Source organism: Porites lutea, chromosome 8 (genome assembly GCF_958299795.1).
Source record: "Porites lutea chromosome 8, jaPorLute2.1, whole genome shotgun sequence".
Lineage (NCBI taxonomy): Eukaryota > Metazoa > Cnidaria > Anthozoa > Scleractinia > Poritidae > Porites > Porites lutea.
Window position 1 is genome coordinate 26,521,925 of NC_133208.1, and position 20,000 is coordinate 26,541,924.

Genomic DNA, 20,000 nt, shown 5'->3' on the forward strand with positions numbered 1-20,000 from the left:
TACATGTGATAAGAAAGGATAACACTCGACAGGGTTTTATTGTGACGCTAGGTACAATGTACGAATGAAGGTCACCTTCATAGGATAACACTCAACGATGCCACTCTCGCCTCATTGGAGGGTCCCCAATAGGGTCCTTCAATCCCGTAATCCCGACTTAAAATTTCGTGTAATCCCGAGGGTCATTTCGGGCATTCTAACTCGCCCACATACTTTCAATCCCGAATCTCGCCTCGATTTTGCTCTTAATTCCCGAATCCCGAGCTTCAAATAAGGGAAATCGCGAATCTCGTAAAACCTATTGAGGACCCTCTCATTGCATTCCAATCAACCTGGACATTGAATCAACCGTTTTCGCCTCATTACACTTGACTGACTCATACGCAGCAAACGTGACTTATTCAGCACACTTGATAAACAAAGGGAAAATATTGTTTCCTCAAGGAATGAATCGAGGAGACGAAGCTTGATAATATACGATATAACCTCCCTCGTCACCTACTTCAAATCTTTATTTGTAAAGATCTTTCAGTTTCATTTTTATTTTTCTTTTAGCTCCTGAAGAAGGTTTGTTTTACAAACTGAAGTATCGGGCAAATTTGTCGAAATATATTTCGTTTTGTTATTTTGTCGCTTTGCCGTAAGGATTAGTTTGCCGTCTTTATATCTTGCACTAATGTTGTTAATTTACTGATCCAGGTCTTCAACTGAGAGTTCAATTCCTGCACCACTCAATCAGGGTTGTTTGTCGTTATGGTCTTGTTGCTATTTAATATTATAAAAACAACTCAGTAGCTGGACAGCAAGCAAACCAGTCGGGCCTTGAACGGAAAGGAAATTGTCATTAGAATTAGGTAAACTCTTTCTTTTAATTTTGTTGTCCCCCTCTTAGTACTTTGCCAGCATGACGTTTGTGTTCTCTGATCAGTACTCTTTCAGTTATTTAATACTGTGGCTGTAATTTGGCCCCAGTTTAAACGGACACATCACACAGCTTATTCTGGGCTTTGGCCGGAGACTTACAGCCGTAAAGAGTTGTTTCCATTTTGCCGGGAACCGAGTTTAAAGGACGAAAAATTAAGGCAGTATCGGGGCGATCACCGTAGTTACTAAAACAGCAAACCCGTGGGTGGGTAATCGACCAATATTAGGGTATAGGTGAGCCGCTGAAGGTTTGACGCTATCCCTGTTTAGGACAAAACTTCCTAAAATACATACCCTGTTTACGACAACACCCTCAATTTTATTAGCCTCAAGTTAGGACAAAGGACAAAACGAACACAGTCTTGTTTTAGGCCATTTATTGGCAATTGTAAGAGAGCATGGTACATTACAGTCATTACTTTTGTGTACTTGGAGAACAAACAAAATTCATCCCGCAAATCAAATCAATCATGCAGGAAATACCCTGTTGACAAACTCTCACGAAATCATATACCCTTTGGGACAGAGAGGTGATAAACCATATCCTGTCCAGCGGCACATCCCCGTAGTGTATAAGCTTTATAAGGGACGGGGCGGGGGGGGTGAACTTGGTAGTTTGTTTGTCCCGACGATCTTGGCCATCGTGACGTTACGAAGAGAGAAGCGCGCAACTTCGAGGAGTTTTCGAAAATGGCGCCGTTGCCGTTTCCAAATGCTACTTTTGAAGTTGGTTTTCCTGAATATTGACGCTCCAAAATGGTTTTTGTCACGGTAGGATAGTGCAGTTCCAACATCTCTTTCCGAGAAGGTGAGTGTATTGTGTATTAATCCGAAAAATAACGCGTATGAGAGCTGTAAACAGTTTCGGTCAATTTCCTCGAGTGCAATAATGTGCCGCAAAAGTTTGCATGTTCGCTCAGTAATATCGCATTTTCTCGAAATCGGTGAGGTGTTGAACATCGAAACTTGACATAAGGGTAGGTTACTTCTATTGGAAATCATTGTCTCTGAAGTTAATTGAGATAAACTAGCAGAAAAAATGATCAGTCCATTCGAGTATGCCAGCGTAGCCGCTAGGGTAGAGGGAGAACTGATGCAATTGTATTCATTACTTTGCTGTTATCTCCAATAATGCCAATAGTATCACCTATTCAAGCTGTATTTTCGGGATAAGTAAATTTTAAAGTAGTTTCTGATAGAGGGAAAGTATAGTTGCAACAGCTCTTTCCGAGAAGGAGAGTTAATTGTATTATATTCTGTTGATAATTACCTCGTAAACAGTTTAAGCCAATTTTTTCAAGTGGAATATTTGTCGCAGAAATTTGCATGATCGCATATTAACATCGCATGTTTTAGAAAATCGGTTTGGATTGGAAATTCGAAACTTGGCAGAAGGTTGGTCAGCAATAGTGGAAAACATTGTCCTTGATGTTTAATGGGAGAAATTAGCAGTAAAAATGATCAGTCCATTCGAGTGCGCTTAATGTTGATATAAACAGATGACCTCGACTCGGTTACCCCGGCACAATGTAAGTCCATTATTTTTCGGTGTTAAGAAAAAGGAAACCAAAGACTTCCCTCAACACTATGTATCTATAATAATTACACCAGGAATATATATATTTTTAACACTTGAAGGTTGTACCATCTTGTTGAAGCAAAGGATATTTCTCTGTAATACCTATAAGCTTACTTTAAGTTTCCATAAATAGCAAAAAAAATTAATAAGATTTACATACAGCTCCAAACATGTACATCTGTTATGCATGAAGCAATTTCATATTGTTCCATATCAATAGTTAGTGCAAATGGAGTCAAACATGTACAGTGAAACTTGTATAATTTAAGCAGACACCTCAGAGAATGCTGTAGTGCCCACTTGATACAAAGTTTCTTCCTACTACATACAGGTTTCAATAGAAATTGTCATATGAGGCAGACCTGCCAACTCTCACAATTCTGCCGTGAGTCTCACGATTTCTTAACTTTTCTCACGGTCTCACGACAAGACTCCTAATCTCATGGTTTTCTGGGAAATATTCTAAATTGAAATATTACCTTGTTGAATAAAACATAAATTTTGTGGCGAAATTCTTGTACCTGGATAAGCTTTGACTATTTCAGCCAGGAAGTTATCTTAGCCCAAAGAAATGACTCTGCTGTATGTTTCGTCATGCAGTGATAACCTATTTTCTGGTCTCTTAAAGTCATCAAAGAAAAAGCAGCATCTAATTTGTTACAAAAGGGACCACACTAAAGCAAAGTTAACAGTAACTGTTAACCTTGATTCCCCTAATGGAAAAGGGGCCGTTTAATTTTGATCGGGAAAAAATAGAATCTCAATACTTTTTGTAGAATCTCCCAATTTTTTTTCATGAGTCTACAGATTTTCCTTTATCAGAGGGTGGCAGGTCTGTATGAGGAATACTTCCAGAGATATGATGATATACATTTGCATTAATAATGGTAATAAAACTAAGTGGAGTGCAATTTGGTCTGAAATCATACGCGTGATTTCAAAATCGAACGAGTGCGCAGCGCGAGTTTGATTTGAAATCACAAGTATGATTTCAGACCAAAATTGCACGACACGAAGTTCAATTACCACTTTATTACATCCATTTTGAAATTGCAGAATTTAGTCATTACTAATATTTTATTGATCGAGTAGCCGGTTTGTTAAAAAGCCGAAACAAAAAGGCTTTTACATCTCATTTTGTATTCGAAACAGAAATGATGCAATATATAGAACAAAAATGGTGCGATTTAAAACAGAAATGATGTGATTTAGAACATGAATGACGCGATTTGGAACAGATGCGATTTAGCGCAAAAAATGGTGCGATTTAGGAATAAATCACACTGCTGAGAGCCAATCAGATTGCACGGATAGCCAGTGATTTCAAAGTGGATGTAATAAATATCTTTATTTGTGCGGAGCAATTAATTAAACCTAGATTGTACCTCAAATTTTAAGATATCAAATGAGTTAAACAAGCTTTATACAAACAAAAATGAAAGGAGAAAGTACTGTAACTCATTTATATAATTTACAGAAGTCCCCTGGTGACACCAGCCAAGTGCTGATAGGGCAAGACTCCCAATCTCATGGTTTTCTGGGAAAGCAAATGCATCTTAAAATAACAAAAGGCACATAGGGCTCAGCTGAATGGTACCATAATGACGTCAACACGTATGGAAACAGGCCTTTTCTCCGAAACCCGCCCCATTCCCCTATGGCTATTTTTATTTGCGTTTACCCTACCTCACCTCCCCTCCCCATACCTGATGAAACAAGGCTTTCAGCAGTTTGTTGAGATAGGATACTTTTTGTTTTAAAGGATGAGCTCATCATATTTTATTATCGCAGAGACAGGGGTAAGATAAGTTAACAATAATAGACAGATTATTATAGGTGGGTTACTCATTTTTACAGCTATCCCTGGAAGAAGAAATAGAAGTAAGGAGCTGACTGGCAGTCACTGAGATTGAGGAGAGGAGAAAGGAAATTGAAAGAGAAGAGAAAGAGTTGAAAGGAAAAGAAGAAAGGTTAAAAGAAAAAGCAAAAGAAATTAAAAACACAGTAACAGAGGCCAAGTGGGTAGCTGCCCAACTGGCAACTAAAGGCAGGGCAGCTAGACTGCTTGGCTAACCAAATTCTAGAAGAGACCAAAAAGTTAAAGAAGAAGTCAAAGAAAAACACCAGTGTAAGAAAATTTTATTGATAACAAACCGTTTCTTTTAATCAAAGTCAATGTGCAAAGTTTTTAAATGTAAACAAGTCTAAGTCAGACCTGTTATGCAAGAAAGAAAACACATTTGTTCAGTATATAAAAATAAAAGGAAACTGGTTCTTCTAATTTCTTGTATCCTGTATGGTCTCTTCTTGCTCCAGGGAATCCACTCCATCTAACATCCTCCACTTCCCGCACCGCACTACTCTCTTCATGGAATCTATTATACTAGATCTTTACAGACATCCAGTAAGCATGCAGCACCTCCTCCATCATACACTGCATGTTTTTTCTCATCATCTACAGAGTATTCCCAACCAAGGAAGCACCTAATTATAAATCAGTCAGATAAAAAGAGATTATTATATATACAAAAGTCAAAACTAAATAAATAAATAAAGGCAATATTATCACTTAAATTCCCTAATTATTTGTCAAGCATCTCTTAAATCAGATATTATAATGGTTTTCCTCACCTGAACCTGCTGAAGAGAGCATGTGTTTCCTGAGAGGTCTGTTACAGTGTGTGAATGGAGGCAAAAAACATAAACGATAGTTATATTTTTTACTTGCAGCCTGGCATGTTATTGCAATGAGTGGCAATAGTAGCGAAGAAATTGCGGGTAGATGACAATAACAGCTTTTGTCAAAGAAATATGTCTCCTGGGTGTGGTAATAATGCAAAGTTTTAAATAGGAAAACATTGTCTGGTGAAACTTTTTGCTATCAAAATTAAATTCTGTGTTTGAGTAACTTATTGTTTTTTTATGATGAGCTGCTGATTGGCCCTCATCCAACCTTCTTGGAATTTATTGTTATTTCCCTGTAATCTAATCAACTTTGTCTGAAGTGGCTCCGATTACAGTTAAGTAACACTGTAAGGCTGTGTGGATAATTTCCAAAAAAAGTGAAATGAATAATTTGTAGAATTGACAGCAAATACAAAATTTCTTCATTTGAGGCTTCAAGATTTCTGTAGAGAAGGTAACTCTCTAGGAAGCTTTCATGTTTAAATTATTCCTGTCCCACTGGCAACCAGAAATAAATGTTTTGAGGCAGAAATAAAAGTAAAAATAGTGAATCATATAAAACCTTGGAAGCTCAAGGAAGGTGACAGCTGTATTTATTCTTTTTAATTTACAAGATAATTCAAAGATGTTGTGTTTGATTTGCCAAAAAGTTAATCTACTTTTGGAAAAAGATAAGCAATGAGCTCTTTGAAATTTTATCTAAATCTGATGACTATCTTGAAATCACCGAAATCATACATCAACTTAAATTTAACTAGCTCAGGAACATGACTAAACTTATATTCTCTGTGTAAATCATATTGTAGTTAAATTAGCTTAATACATACTATAGTTTTCGTTTTGTGACAGCTGGTACTGTTTGTAAAACATTTCTTTTTTCCTTTCCTTTCTTTAAATTTGTGTGTCTCTTCCCCCGCCTTGATTAGGCTCTCCTATACGCAGGTGGAAGCTATCGTGAAATTGTAAATTGAGATTGAATGAATAAAGTTGAAGTTGAAGTTGAGATATTTTAATATAACCTCTTGCAAGTTGATATTAACTTAGCTGTATTTATACCTCCTGCAGGTATAGATGTTACCCAATAAACGGAATGCCTTTTAAAAAAAGAGAAACAGAAACTTGTAAAATGTAAAGGAGGCTTTAAGTGGATAAATATAAAAGGTTTATTTTTAAAACAAAAGTATTAAATGTAGCTAATTCAGGTACATTACCTATCACAGATCTTGGTGGGTAGATTAATAACAAACATTTTAAGAAAGGATAAGAAGCAATTTTACTGTCATGCCAGTAAAATGTAGTTAATGGAATGTGACTCTAGTTATCAGTAACTCTTTCATGGCGGTTCTTTTTCAATAAAACAGTTGTGCCAAGGTCAGCAAGCTCTTAGATACATTGTGTTCTCAGGGGCGGATCCAGGATTTTTTTTAGGAGGGGGTGCACTCGTCTCTTGCTCTACTTCAACACCAATAAACCACATGGTTTTTTTTGCAGAATACCAGTTGTATTAGAAAACCGCAGGTCATCTCAGGGGGGGGGGGGGGGGGTGCGCACCCCCTGCACCCTCCCCCTAGATCCGCCCCTGATTCTAGCGTAGAACTTTACGGCCTTGTTGTCTTTAGCAGGGTAGTACGATCCACAGCATTGGCCAACTTTTTCAATGCACTATTCATGGCTAAGAGTTCGCACGTGCAACGCTGATCTGTCTTGTAGTACCGCCTTTCCTACTGGCTATGCCAGCAGACGTTTGTCTAGATATAAAAGCCTAGAACAAGTGTTCAGAGTTCACTTGGGTTCTGTTATTCAGCAAGGTTAGCGCTCAGTATATTATTCTTGTAAAAATTTTCCCTCCCTCCCTCCCTTTGGAGATGAGGTTTGGGCTTTGTTTTGTGCTATGCCATCAAATAAACTAGGGACACTCCTGCGCGGTGCGGTTAAGTCTGCGCAGCGACTTCCCCCAAGCTTGTTGGCCGCGTTGCCGTTTAACATCGCCTGCAAACCGATACTCTTGTCCGATCCAGCACGTGCTGTATTGCATTCAGCTCGTAGTGCTGGGGAGATAAGTGAGCTTCTTTGGTCACCCCATCGCCGGAAGTCGCACAGGCTAACCTAGTGCAAGTCAGTGCTTCCCCATTAATGCCAACTTGTCATTATTTGCTTTTATAATTTAGTTACTGCGTTTAACATGCATTGCGAAGGAACGGAGACATTAACAGAAAATTATATGATATAACCTTATAATCAGAAAGCTTTCAGTAAAATGTTTATTTCTTAATAACTGGGAAATGCCTAAAAGATGAATTATAGATAGATGCAGTTGTGTTACCCACCATGGCCACTTCAACGTTACCTGGGTGCACACATCTCCTATTTCCTTTGTTGCATGCAGAAAAGTTTCCCTTTTTTGGGAAGAGATTCCTACTAAGATAAAAACACTTAGCTACCACATGTTCAGGAAAGAATATAAGCGAATTCTAGTTAACTCTCAAAGGTAACAATTGTAATATGACCGTCTGACATAACCTGACTGCTGGCATAATCGTCCATAGTTGCCACGGCACCAAGCGCACGTTTATTATGTATTTCCAATCATAATATAGCAGTGGTTAGCTCGAAAGCTAAGCTCCTCTGACCACCGTACACTTCTACCCAAGCCATTAATTTTTTTTTTTTTCCTTCTTCTTCTACTTTATTAATAGTGTATTTTACCTTTAATACTATATATAATGTTAATATTTTATAAAGTATAAATAATAAAATTGAATTGAATTGAATTGGAAAATTGAATTGAAAATTGAATTGAATTGAATAATAAAATTGAATTGAATTGATTGAATTACAAGTTTTTATCAACTTAGTAAATGTAGATGTAGATGTGGAACAGGCCGACGCATCTGTCAACTTAATGGAAAGAATAATGGCTTTACAACAAATGATTAAGAAGAAAAAGTCATGTTTTCATTTTTTTGTGTGATTTTGTTGCCTTTGAAGACTTTGAAGATTATCCGGTGACTGGCGGTCTGGGGCCAAATTTGTAAATTCGTGATAAACCATCTGCATTTGTAAAGCATTGGTGATGACAGAAAATTTGTCTAAGACAGCTTTTTCACTAGTGCAGATAGGCCCTTGGTCAATGCCAGGTGGCTGTGAAGAGTTGGCCAGGGGACTTGAGCCAATCAGAAACAGAGAAATATTTTTATAATGATGAACAATGTTGTTTTGCAAAGACGTTAAATTTACGTGCATATACACTTTCTGAACCGTAAGATTTCTTTTCCTTTCTGTTCTTTAAAGTTCAGCAAAGATATGCTGTCAGGGGTGATCAATGATAACGTTTATTTGCTAATTACTATTTTTATTATTTTCATTTTAGATTACAAAGAAACGACAAGGATCCTTTTATTTAATAATTTGAAACATGGAGGATTATTCGAGTGCAAAATTAAAAACTTATGTTGAAGTTAGAGGTGGAGTAGTAAGTTTGGATCTAAGTAGAAAAGGACTCTCCAGGATACCTGATGCAGTCACTGAACTAACTGAAGTGGAGGAACTTAGGCTGGATGACAATAACCTGACTGAATTATCAACATGTATTAACAAGCTGAAAAATCTTGTCAGACTCCACTTGCATAGAAACAGACTCACAGAACTGCCTTCTGAGATTGGTGACCTGAAGAAGCTGAGGAGTCTGGATGTGAGTTTCAACCAGTTGGTTAGTTTACCTACCAGTATAAAGAAGCTGAACCGGCTTGAGGAGCTGCACTTGTCTGCTAACAAACTTACAGAACTGCCTTCTGAGATTGGTGACTTAAAGGAGCTGAGGAGTCTGGATGTGACAAACAACCAGTTGGTTAGTTTACCTACCAGTATACAGAAGCTGAACCAGCTTGAGGAGCTGAACTTGAGAGATAACAAACTTACAGAACTTCCTTCTGAGATTGGTGACTTAAAGGAGCTGAGGAGCCTGCATGTGAGTTACAACCAGTTGGTTAGTTTACCTACTAGTATACAGAAGCTGAACCAGCTTCAAGGGCAGCACTTGTCTGGTAACAAACTTACAGAACTGCCATCTGAGATTGGTGACTTAAAGGAGCTGAGGTGGCTGGATGTGAGTGAAAACCAGTTGGTTAGTTTACCTACCAGTATACAGAAGCTGAACCAGCTTGAGGAGCTGCACTTGTCTGGTAACAAACTTACAGAACTGCCATCTGAGATTGGTGACTTAAAGGAGCTGTGGAGTCTGAATGTGAGTAACAACCAGTTGGTTAGTTTACCTACCAGTATACAGAAGCTGAACCAGCTTGAGGAGCTGTACTTGTCTGGTAACAAACTTACAGAACTTCCTTCTGAGATTGGTGACTTAAAGGAGCTGAGGGTGCTGGATGTGAGTATCAACCAGTTGGTTGGTTTACCTACCAGTATACAGAAGCTGAAACGGCTTCAGCAGCTGCTTTTGATTGGGATCAAACTTACAGAATTGCCATCTGAGATTGGTGACTTAAAGAAGCTGAGGAGGCTGAATGTGAGTTACAACCAGTTGGTTAGTTTACCTACCAGTATACAGAAGCTGAACCAGCTTGAGGAGCTTTACTTGTCTGGTAACAAACTTACAGAACTGCCTTCTGAGATTGGTGACTTAAAGGAGCTGAGGAGGCTGACTGTGAGTGGTAATCCTTTGACTTCTGATGCAAAACATTTTCTTGAGACGAAGATAAAAGGAATGACCGGTACGTTTATTAAAGGTGAAGTTGTCGTTGAGTTACTAGAATGGTACTTTTGTTATTTCTCACTACGCGGAGCATAAGTGAGGAACGTCCGAAATTTAATTTTTTGGGACACTCCTTGAAAATAGTTTTGTTCAGCTAAGTAAATATTTGAAATGAGTACATGAAGCAAAAATCATTTTTACTTAATAAGGAAATGTCATTCTTTTTCTCTACAAAAACGTTATCAGTTTTCCTACATTCTCCCCGCCCCCCTCCCCCCCCCCCCCCTCCGTCTACTGATGACCTCTGTTTATTGCCCAGTTTACAAGAGGAAGGGAAAGACATTATTTCTCTAATTTCTGAACAAAGGTTTTTTCGATCAAAGCTGTAACAAGATGTAAATATTTTACCCGATACCTTTTAGCATTGCAAGCAAATTGAAACGTGTACTTGAGAAAAATAGTACGTTTTTACAGTTGCTTTTCGCCGTTGATTTTCTTTTAATGTCACTGGGGCGTTGTTAAGTGAGAACTTTTTAATAGCTTGTATTTTTTTAAGTTTTACAGTCTGTTATCGAGTAGCGGAACAACGATTATTGGTTTTCAAAAGCAGGTCTCGTGTGGTTAGCGGTTAATTTACCGATATAACTGTCCCCAGATAACTTAGCGTGATCTAATATGTTTTCCAGCAAAAGAGACTGCTTCGAATGGGCTACTTAGTAATTACTCAGTGGCACCCTACGACGGTTTCCTCCTACATACATTGAACACACTTTCTAGGCTATCCAGAGTACTCTTTGATCTTTAGAAATAAATTCCAATCGGCGCTACAGAATTTGAATCTGTTCGGTCATCCTAGGGCAACTTAAGTCTTTTCGAAATTCGAGGGCTTCAGTATTATTTCAGATGCAATTTTAAGTTTTACGAAAGTAAGAATTTGTCTAATTCCTCTCTCCATCATATTTTCGAATCCGAAAATTTTCGGTTCGATCCCTTTTTCTACGAAAAATAGCTTAACCTGAGGGGTGAAATGCGCAAAATTAAACTTTACAAAATGTTAGGGAATTTATTAGGTATAAGCCGCTTCGAAAATTGTAAGTGAATGGAGTGAAGAAATTTTTAGCCTTCCTCAAGCTATAAAAAATTTTAGGTAATTTTTGCTTCTCCAAACAAATATTTTTCAGAAAACAATCATTGGGTGCTCCTGATTATTGAAAGAGGTTGAGTATAATATGAAGAATTTTGCAGATCGAGGAGGATTTTAGATGGAGAACAGCCTACGAGATTTGCGGAATTCTTAACGTCATATGAAAGCCACTCCTAATTTCGGGCTGATGTACCGTATGAATGTCTAATTACCACTGTAGTTAGGTTTACTGCCTTACGTGAGCAGATACAAGCTGAGTTATTTTGAATGTAACAACTTCTCAGTGACTTCTTCTGTGGCACCCTGGTCTAAGGGGGAGGGGGGCCTCCGGATTTCAAGTTACAGAGATGCTCGAATGCGGACAAAAATCAACCTTCCCTCCCTGAAAAAAAATCCGTTGGGTTTCTAACAAAACGCAAAAAGTCCCTGCACAAAAATTAACCCCCCCCCCGAAAAAATCCCATGTCGAATATCAATGAAAGCCTTCTCGCCATCAACACTCGAGACACCCAAGAACATCTTCTGTTTCATCAATAACATTATGCAGAATGACAACTTCAGATTGTTTTGAATACGCAAAAAAATCCCCACGTAAATCAAGATTTTCCTAACAAAAAAATACCGGAATCGAAAATTTCAAACCCAAAAAAATCCTACGATCATCCCCGTCAAATGAAATGCGGAGTACCCCCCTTGGACCCAGTTATTTAAGTCGTTAGAGAGAAAAAGTATTTGCCAATGTTCAGTGAAGTTTTTCAAAGCTTCCATTTTTCCGCTTGATATCATTTGAAATCGTTAAAAGGTATCGAGAGCGAAAAACCCAAAGTATTCCGATCAAGCAAAATTTGTACCATTTAAGGTGATATGCGAACGTTTTGTTTCATTTCTCAGAGAGGCTGTCCAAACTTGGTGACCGGCCGGGAACCACGGCATGGGTACCGTGAGTACCCGATATGCAACTGTGTACATAGTTACTCCATTTCTCCCTGTCAGACGCCATTAAAAACGTGAGCTTTGCAACGATTACAAAGCGGTGGACTGTCACAGAACTAGTAACTACTGTGTGCACACAGGGACCCGGTGTCCACTTTTGTGCCCGAGTACAAGTTGTCGACCTTGTACTCTGGCACCGGTACCGTGTCCGAATTCTAGCGTGGGTACTCTTGAAAAAAGAGTGTGTTCACATTAGTGCCCAGCGAGTACCGTACTTGGGCACCAAGTGTGCACGCTACATTACTTTTCCGCGTGCATTAAAGGAAATAGGACACGTCTGCCGGCATGCAGGCTATTTGTTCCATTGATGTCGAATTCGGCTTTTAATACAACAGAATAGATTTTTTTGTCGGCGTAAAAAGCTTTCTGGTATACTGTATCCGTGGATATACAGACACCTTCAGGTTTATCCTGATTTGTCTTATCATCAGTGCTTCTTATGTTCCGCAAGTAGGAATGAGGATGCTTTCGTTCAAACAAACAGCTGACGCTGGAATGTTTTGGAATGCTGGCGAAGAGGAAGAAGTGGTCAAGACAGTGTTACCTATGAAAGCCGCTAAAGGTGAGGTTGTAGTAGAGCCTGAAGATGAAACTGAACTTGAAGACGATGCTAATTTCCCTCTCTGGAGAGCGATTTTCAAGCCGTTGCGTTTTAGTGAGTGTTTATATTCTGATATGAGTTCATCTGTAGACGGAAGGACTAATTCCACGAAAGATGCTTTTTTAAAGAGCTGAAAAAGGTGTCTGCTCTCGCAGGCTTGGATACGAGTGGACGGGGCCTAATGTTTTTAATGTCTTTTATTTTTTGGGTTGAGTGCACCGAGTGCACTCTATATCTACAAAACAAGTTTTGCGTAAAGGGCAAAAAGTCTATATTTTAACCGGCGTTTTGAATTTCCAGCGTGTGCGAAACTTGTTAGGATTACCATTACGAATGATCATCGCAGTAAATTTTCCAATTTAAGCAATTGGAAAGAAGAAGCCTAAAAAAAAAAAATGCGGGCTTCAACGGGATTCGAACCCGTGACCTCCGCGTTACCGGTGCGTTGCTCTACCAATTGAGCTATGAAGCCACACATTGGGAGAGAGGTGAATTTTGTTGAGTTCATATCTCCCGTGAGGAGTGAAATGATGTGAAGCATATATTCCGCGTACAACAAAGGAAATAGGACACGTCTGCCCGGCACGCAGGCTATTTGTTCCATTGATGTTGAACTCCGCTTTTAATAAAACAGAACAGTTTTCTTGTGTTGGCATAAAAAGCTTTTTGGTATACCGTATACGTAGACATAGAGACATCTTCAGGTTTATCCTAATTGGCCTTATTATTGCATCTTATGTTCCGCAAGGAGGAAAGAGTACGGCTTCGTTCGAACAAACTGCTGAAACTGGAATGCTTTCAAATGCTGGCAAAGATACAGAAGTGGTCGAGACAGTGTTACCTTTAAAAGGCACTGAAGAAGAGGGTGTTGTAGAGCCTGAAGAGGAAACTGAAGTTGAGGACAATACTTATTGCAACGAAAGCAGTGTCATCAAAAGGTAAGTACCGTTTGAGTTTACTGGAACATCTGATGGCGGCAACAGCAGTGAAAAGTTACTTACAAATTTCATTTGTGTAAAGGTACCTCCGAGGCGTTGTTTGGCGACCTGTTTTTTTCGTTTAACCGCTTCGATTTTCGAAACTGGTGATAAAAGAACCCCTACCGATAAACTCGTAATCACAAAATAACAAGCTTGGACATTTTACCCAAAAAGAGAGAAATTGACGTAGATATGCTACGATTGTTAAGAAAAGGAAAGTGGCAGTGAAACATTCTTGTTCCGCGCGAGATCAAATACCCTGACGTCTGGTTTTCGATAGTTTTCCTTTTTCATCCTTCCACAAAAGTGAAGGAAATCGACCTTTCCTCTCCGGAGAGCGTTATTTTAAAAGTTGCGTTTTAGTTAGTGCTTAATTCTGCCTGAGCTTTATCTGTAGTCAATTCCACGAAAAAAGATGCTTTTTTCAAAGAACCGAAAAAGACGTCTGCTCTCGCAGGCTTGGATACATGTGGAGGGGGCCTAATGTTTTTAATGTCTTTTATTTTTTGCACGGGTTGAGTGCACCGTGTGCACTCTATATCTACAACATTAGTTTGGCGTAAAGGGCAAAAAGTCTATATTTTACCTGGCGTTTTGAATTTCCAGCGTGTGCGAGACCCATTAGGATTACAATTACGTTCTTTTCACAATGCTTAATTTTCTATTTAAAACAATTATCTGATTAGTCACATGCATCGAATACCCCTTGGAAAAGTGTTTCGCTCACCGTAACAGTAAGCATAATCATACATCGTAGACGAGCATCCGACTGAACGTTGCAGTCAAAGTTTGCTAAAGGTTCTAAAGGTTCAATAGCATATTGTTTGAAATCCGACAACGACAGACTTTGTTTAGTTTCTTTGCAGTAGTATAGGAGGGATGTTTTACGCCGTTTTTTTGCGGAGGATTCTCATTAGAGTGCGGAGGAATACATTAACGCCAATGTCGTCATAACCTTTTGTCTTGATCTCATGAATAAAATGCGCAGGAATCTCATTAACTTGCGGTGGAATCTCATTAAGTATATCCAGTTTGACGGGTTTATCAATGATGTCATGTTCTATTTTTATCTTGTGGCGGTCATGGTTGGTATAACCGGTTTGACAGGTTTTAGTTATTTTCGGAAGATGATGTCATATGTATTCCGGGGTACTATGATGTCATAGTTGTTTTGGTTGGTTGACCGGAATTAGAAAGACGCTCATTGGCTGTCTCGTTTGACGAAGCATTCTGGTTGGTTGCCGTATTTTTATTGTTTGAACGGCATAAAAGCCTGCTCACTGCCAAGCGCGTACTAATTTGGATTTCCTGCATACTAATTGTCTTCCTCCGTATATAATGAAGTGGATAGGTTTACTAATGAGCGTCACTCTACTACAATAGGAACAATAGGCTTGCCTAGACTTGCCCGGACTCTTTTAACCCTGATTGTAGAATCTATTCTATCTTCCAAATAAAAGCGCGCTCTCCGTTCAGCATTTTATTATTGTCACAAACTCCCTGATTGTAGAATCTATTCTATCTTCCAAATAAAAGCGCGCTCTCCGTTCAGCATGTTACTCTTGCAATCGCTTTGCTAAGGAAACAAGTTCGCTTGCCTAACTAAAAATCCGGTTATAAACAAAACTCAGACGCAAAAAAATGGAGCTCAAACTCTTTATTTCAATCTATTGCAAACAGTGCTCTCTCTATAAAATTACTTTATCTTGATGTCTTGTTACACGCTCTGTTAACCAGTAGTAATTTGCATCTGACTCATGCCTTTTTTGTGCTCTCGCAAATTAAACAATCATGCTTAAGTCCTCTAACAAAATGATAAGTTACCGTTTCATACACAATTGTTAGGTCCATTGAAAAATAAAATATTCCACTGCAAAGTGCATCGACAACCGTTTAATTAATTTGTTATTGGTCTATCGAGCATTCGTTTGGTTCTTTTCTAGGAAAGATCTTACGCTGGGATCGTCCTTGTGTAAATAAATCCATTTCGATTTTCCATTGCAATAGTGTCTTATTTTCACAGGCCAGTAATTTCCATACGAGTACGATGGAAGATACGGATCATAAAGATGTCTGGCAATGCGGTACATTTCCGTGATCCCAAAGTCTTTTGGTAGGGTTTGGCATCGGGGCGCTCCTTGCATATAATTTTGTACAACGGGATAGGCTGCTTCAGACCAGACTGCATCAAAAGGAAATGGCCGTGACCTTTTTACAATTGGCGGGGAAGATTTGACCACAGGAGGCGATTTTACTGCTGATCTAGCTTCGCAGGCAATGTTTTCCTTGTAACTGGTCGTTTTGACGGTTTCGACCGATTTTGCGGAGCTGTTAATAGTCGGATATCGACGACAAGAGCCGAAAATGTCACTCAATACTTGCTTATTTGCCGCCGTGTCCGGTTTATTATCTACAAAGATGTAACCGTAAGGCCTCTCTGTTTCATGATAATAAGCTGTCATGAATCGTTGGCGATTCTTATCAAACAAACGCTCAGCAACAATTCCGATTTGTTTCCGATCGGAAAAGAGCCATGTACTGTGCATTCCGACTGATATCGGTGTTAAATTTTCCCTTGGGGAACATATTCTGAAGGAGCAGTATGACGCTGGCATTTCTATGGCGACCTTGGGTAAACTACCGAGAAACGATGGGGCTTTCGATCGCTTCTGCCATTAGATCATCAAAGATGATAACGTTGTTGTATTTTGGGTCAATTTCTCGCAGATCTTCTTGAAATGAGGGAAGGCCACGAAAAAATTTAATGTCCTTTCCGATCGCTGATTTCAAAGCTTCGTATCTATCTTGCCACTGACTGTAATACCGTAAAATGCGACGGGGCTTGTTGGTTTCGTAGACAATACGATCTCTCGTTAGAATCTGTTCTACGAAAACTGTTTTCCCTGATTGACTTGGTCCAACCACAAGGAGTGAGAACTTATGGCGAAACATAAAATCTGGATAAGGCTCGTTTGCCAAGGAAACATCATGGGAAAGCTTTACCTTCTTCTCAGTAGAAGAAGTTTTCGGCGTTTCGTTTACTGGTCTTCTTCTTTTTCTTGGTTCACATATTTTTCTCGTGGAACTAGATGAACAACGAGGTAAGTCGACGCTTGTAGAAATATATTCTCTTTTTGATTCCCAAGAAACCTTAGCTTCTTTTAAGAGTCGTGTTCGTCTTAGCCCGGTTAAGTGATGGACAATTTCAAGATGAGAACTCAAGTTGGACACACCAGGTTTGCCACATAGCGGACAAATTCGAGAAAACGTTCGAGGCATGATTGCTTATGAAAAATGACTCACAGTTAACAGAATCATTTAATATATAGTTATTTTACAATGGTGGGGAGTGCTTAAGAGAATTCAGGGGTACAGGAGGGGTACAGGAAGGGTACAGTAGGGGTACAGGAAGGGTACAGTACGGGTACAGGAGGGGTACAGGAAGGGTACAGTAAGGATACAGGAAGGGTACAGGAGGGGTACAGTAGGGGTACAGGAAGGGTACAGGAGGGTTACAGGAGGGGTACAGTAGGGGTACAGGAAGGGTACAGGAGGGGTACAGTAGGGGTACAGGAAGGGTACAGGAGGGGTACAGGAGGGGTACAGTAGGGGTACAGGAGGGGTACAATGAAAGTTCATAGAGTTCCGTTGTGCTTTGCAGCCGTGCCTCTATCGATAGCTATAAAAGAAGTAAGCCGCTGTTTCTGATTCAGTCAGTTCTTAAACCTCGTGCAGTTCGGATCACAATGTTCAGCAATTATAATCATTTCTTTCAAAAAGGATATGGAAATTTTGAAGATGATGACGACGATATTGAAAAATCACAAGAAAGCGAACAATCATCTCAAAGTTCTCAATCTAGCGAAGAAATGGACTCTTCCGGAGAGGAGGAGGAGGAGCATGTAGATCCTTCGTCACGCATTCAAAATGAAGTTTGTAATCGCCACGAAGCCCAGCTCGAAGCTCTGATCAAAGAGTATGAACAAAACGGAGACTCGTCTGAAGTGGCCCGCATTAAAGCTGAAAATGCTTTGCTTCCAGTATATAGAAAGGAATTGAGAAAAGTGTTCTTAGAGTTTTTACAATGGACGCATGCAATGAAGAAAGATCCGACATTCCGAAAAGTGATGGAAACCCGCCAAGATCTCAAAGACAGTGAAGGATATGACTGGCTGGAATCGACAGAACTTGCCATCGATAAGCGGAAATTCTTACTCAATCGATTGTTTGTCAAACAAACTGTTCCCGAAGACTAAGCCGGAACTCTGTCTATTCATCTATTGTTGTAACACTTTGATGGTTTTGTTATCAATAAATGTATTTTTGCTTTGTAAGATTTGAAGAAATAAAAGCTTTTAAGATGTTCACCCAAGCGCATTCACGCTATTGTTTATATATAATTGAGTTGATTCCCGTGGATAATTTATGCGACAAGCGTTCATGTTGGCTCAGTGTATATTAAATTAGTTTGCGATGAATAATAAAATACAGTTCGCTTGCGTTCGTTTTGTTTCGTATGATACAGGTCTTAAAGGAAAAAGGCCAACCTGTTAATGGTTAACGCTCGATACCACAGTCTAGAAACGTTTGAAGGTTGAATTATATTGACAAAACAGAATCAATGGTTTTAAAAATATTTATCTTTGGTCACGGTGAATAGTTTTAAGTCGAGTACCGTTTTCGGACCGTTGACTAGTATGTTTGGAAGCAATCCGCTCAAAAAATATTATTTACTGGAGTTTGTGACAATAATAAAATGCTGAACGGAGAGCGCGCTTTTATTTGGAAGATAGAATAGATTCTACAATCAGGGTTAAAAGAGTCCGGGCAAGTCTAGGCAAGCCTATTGTTCCTATTGTAGTAGAGTGACGCTCATTAGTAAACCTATCCACTTCATTATATACGGAGGAAGACAATTAGTATGCAGGAAATCCAAATTAGTACGCGCTTGGCAGTGAGCAGGCTTTTATGCCGTTCAAACAATAAAAATACGGCAACCAACCAGAATGCTTCGTCAAACGAGACAGCCAATGAGCGTCTTTCTAATTCCGGTCAACCAACCAAAACAACTATGACATCATAGTACCCCGGAATACATATGACATCATCTTCCGAAAATAACTAAAACCTGTCAAACCGGTTATACCAACCATGACCGCCACAAGATAAAAATAGAACATGACATCATTGATAAACCCGTCAAACTGGATATACTTAATGAGATTCCACCGCAAGTTAATGAGATTCCTGCGCATTTTATTCATGAGATCAAGACAAAAGGTTATGACGTCATTGGCGTTAATGTATTCCTCCGCACTCTAATGAGAATCCTCCGCAAAAAAAACGGCGTAAAACATCCCTCCTTTACTACTCTTTGCTCAACGCTAAGGGTAGGACATCCTAATTTTGGAGGATAGAAGCAGCCAAGAGTTGCTGTTAAATAATATAGTTAACATTATATGATATTTATATTCTAGTACGACGATTTTTTTGTCTTGAAATCGTCATAAAGATGAAGACTAGCATTGACCCCTGCACTGCGTGAAAAAAAAAAAAAACATTATTGTCCCGTCTCTGTTCCCATCCGCCCAATAAGCTTTACTTATTATATTCTCCATTTATTGTAGATTTTACTCGAACATTGAACTAGTGAAAGCTGTGTTTTGAAAACAACCGACTATTAAAATTTTGACTCATTGCAGAGAAATAGTGACCCGTGAGGGTACCCGCTGGGCCCTCAAACTAGGGGCTGTCAATCTTATAATCCATCCAAATGCTGTGTCTGAGCCTACGTCAATAGCGGTGTACAGATGGAAATCCAGTGTCTGCTCACCTTCACTACAAGAACACGAGGCCCTTGTCAGCAATGTTATTGAACTATCTTCGCACGATGGCCAACGCCTGAAATTCAGTGCCATGGTGACTTTGTCGCTTTCTCACAGTGCACCGGACCTACGGGGCTACGAAGTGGTGATAAAACGGCAGATCAACAAGGAGACCAATGAATGGGAAGACGTGAGTGGAACCAAGAACTTACGCTGTCGCCAAGGTATTGAAAAGTTCTCTATGTAGTAGATTCGTAGCAACTATAGATAACCGTTTGGTAGATCCTGTTTCCTTAAGCAGGAGGCGGTGTACGTCTTGTTTTCTTTTTTTGAGATAGTGTTCATATCAAGTGTTGCAGTTGCGATTGCGCTCTGAATCTGGTTTCCAGTCTTGATTTCTATAACGTCAGTCTTTTTTAGATGGCAAAGGAAGTAAAAAAAAGAGAGCATAATTATTATGATAGTTACATTTTACTTGTATTTTTTGTCGGTAACAGATATCAAAGATGAGCGCCCTTCTCACAAGGATGTACCAGACCTTTTATTCCCCGTTGCTCAAGCTGA

The 20,000-nt window shown here is 39.3% G+C and overlaps 2 protein-coding genes and 1 non-coding gene across 4 annotated transcripts in view; 2 read left to right on the plus strand and 1 right to left on the minus strand.

The window, feature by feature from the left end:
- The first annotated feature begins 1,595 nt into the window (after positions 1-1,595).
- Positions 1,596-9,673, plus strand: LOC140945434 (uncharacterized). The gene is made up of 5 exons (XM_073394459.1): positions 1,596-1,732; positions 4,361-4,473; positions 8,559-9,173; positions 9,276-9,449; positions 9,605-9,673. Exons 3-5 carry the CDS (start codon positions 8,604-8,606, stop codon positions 9,671-9,673), a joined length of 813 nt encoding a protein of 270 aa, XP_073250560.1. The 5' UTR covers positions 1,596-1,732; positions 4,361-4,473; positions 8,559-8,603.
- A 168-nt stretch (positions 9,674-9,841) lies between these two features.
- The window catches only part of LOC140947116 (uncharacterized), a 21,250-nt gene continuing 11,091 nt past the window's right edge, over positions 9,842-20,000 (plus strand). Inside the window, exons 1-5 of one of the 2 annotated variants that reach the window (XM_073396198.1) lie at positions 9,842-9,912; positions 12,485-12,592; positions 13,380-13,569; positions 19,314-19,660; positions 19,934-20,000. The exon at positions 19,934-20,000 is cut by the window's right edge and continues 169 nt beyond it. In XM_073396198.1, coding sequence (XP_073252299.1) covers positions 9,906-9,912; positions 12,485-12,592; positions 13,380-13,569; positions 19,314-19,660; positions 19,934-20,000 — 719 coding nt within the window. In that variant the 5' untranslated portion in view covers positions 9,842-9,905. Of the gene's footprint in view, positions 9,913-12,484; positions 12,593-13,054; positions 13,570-19,313; positions 19,661-19,933 lie in introns of those variants that run through there. The other variant, XM_073396197.1, reaches the window with a different exon arrangement.
- Trnat-ggu (transfer RNA threonine (anticodon GGU)) lies at positions 13,031-13,103 on the minus strand. The gene has a single exon. It is a non-coding gene; the product is annotated as a tRNA-Thr (tRNA).

Coding starts and splice junctions, on each gene's coding strand:
- LOC140945434 (XM_073394459.1), top strand. CDS start 8,604: ATGGAGGATTATTCGAGTGCAAAATTAAAAACTTATGTTGAAGTTAGA. Junction 9,174..9,275: donor ATGTGAGTTACAACCAGTTG/GTTAGTTTACCT, acceptor GGTGACTTAAAG/GAGCTGAGGTGGCTGGATGT. Junction 9,450..9,604: donor ATGTGAGTAACAACCAGTTG/GTTAGTTTACCT, acceptor TTTACCTACCAG/TATACAGAAGCTGAAACGGC.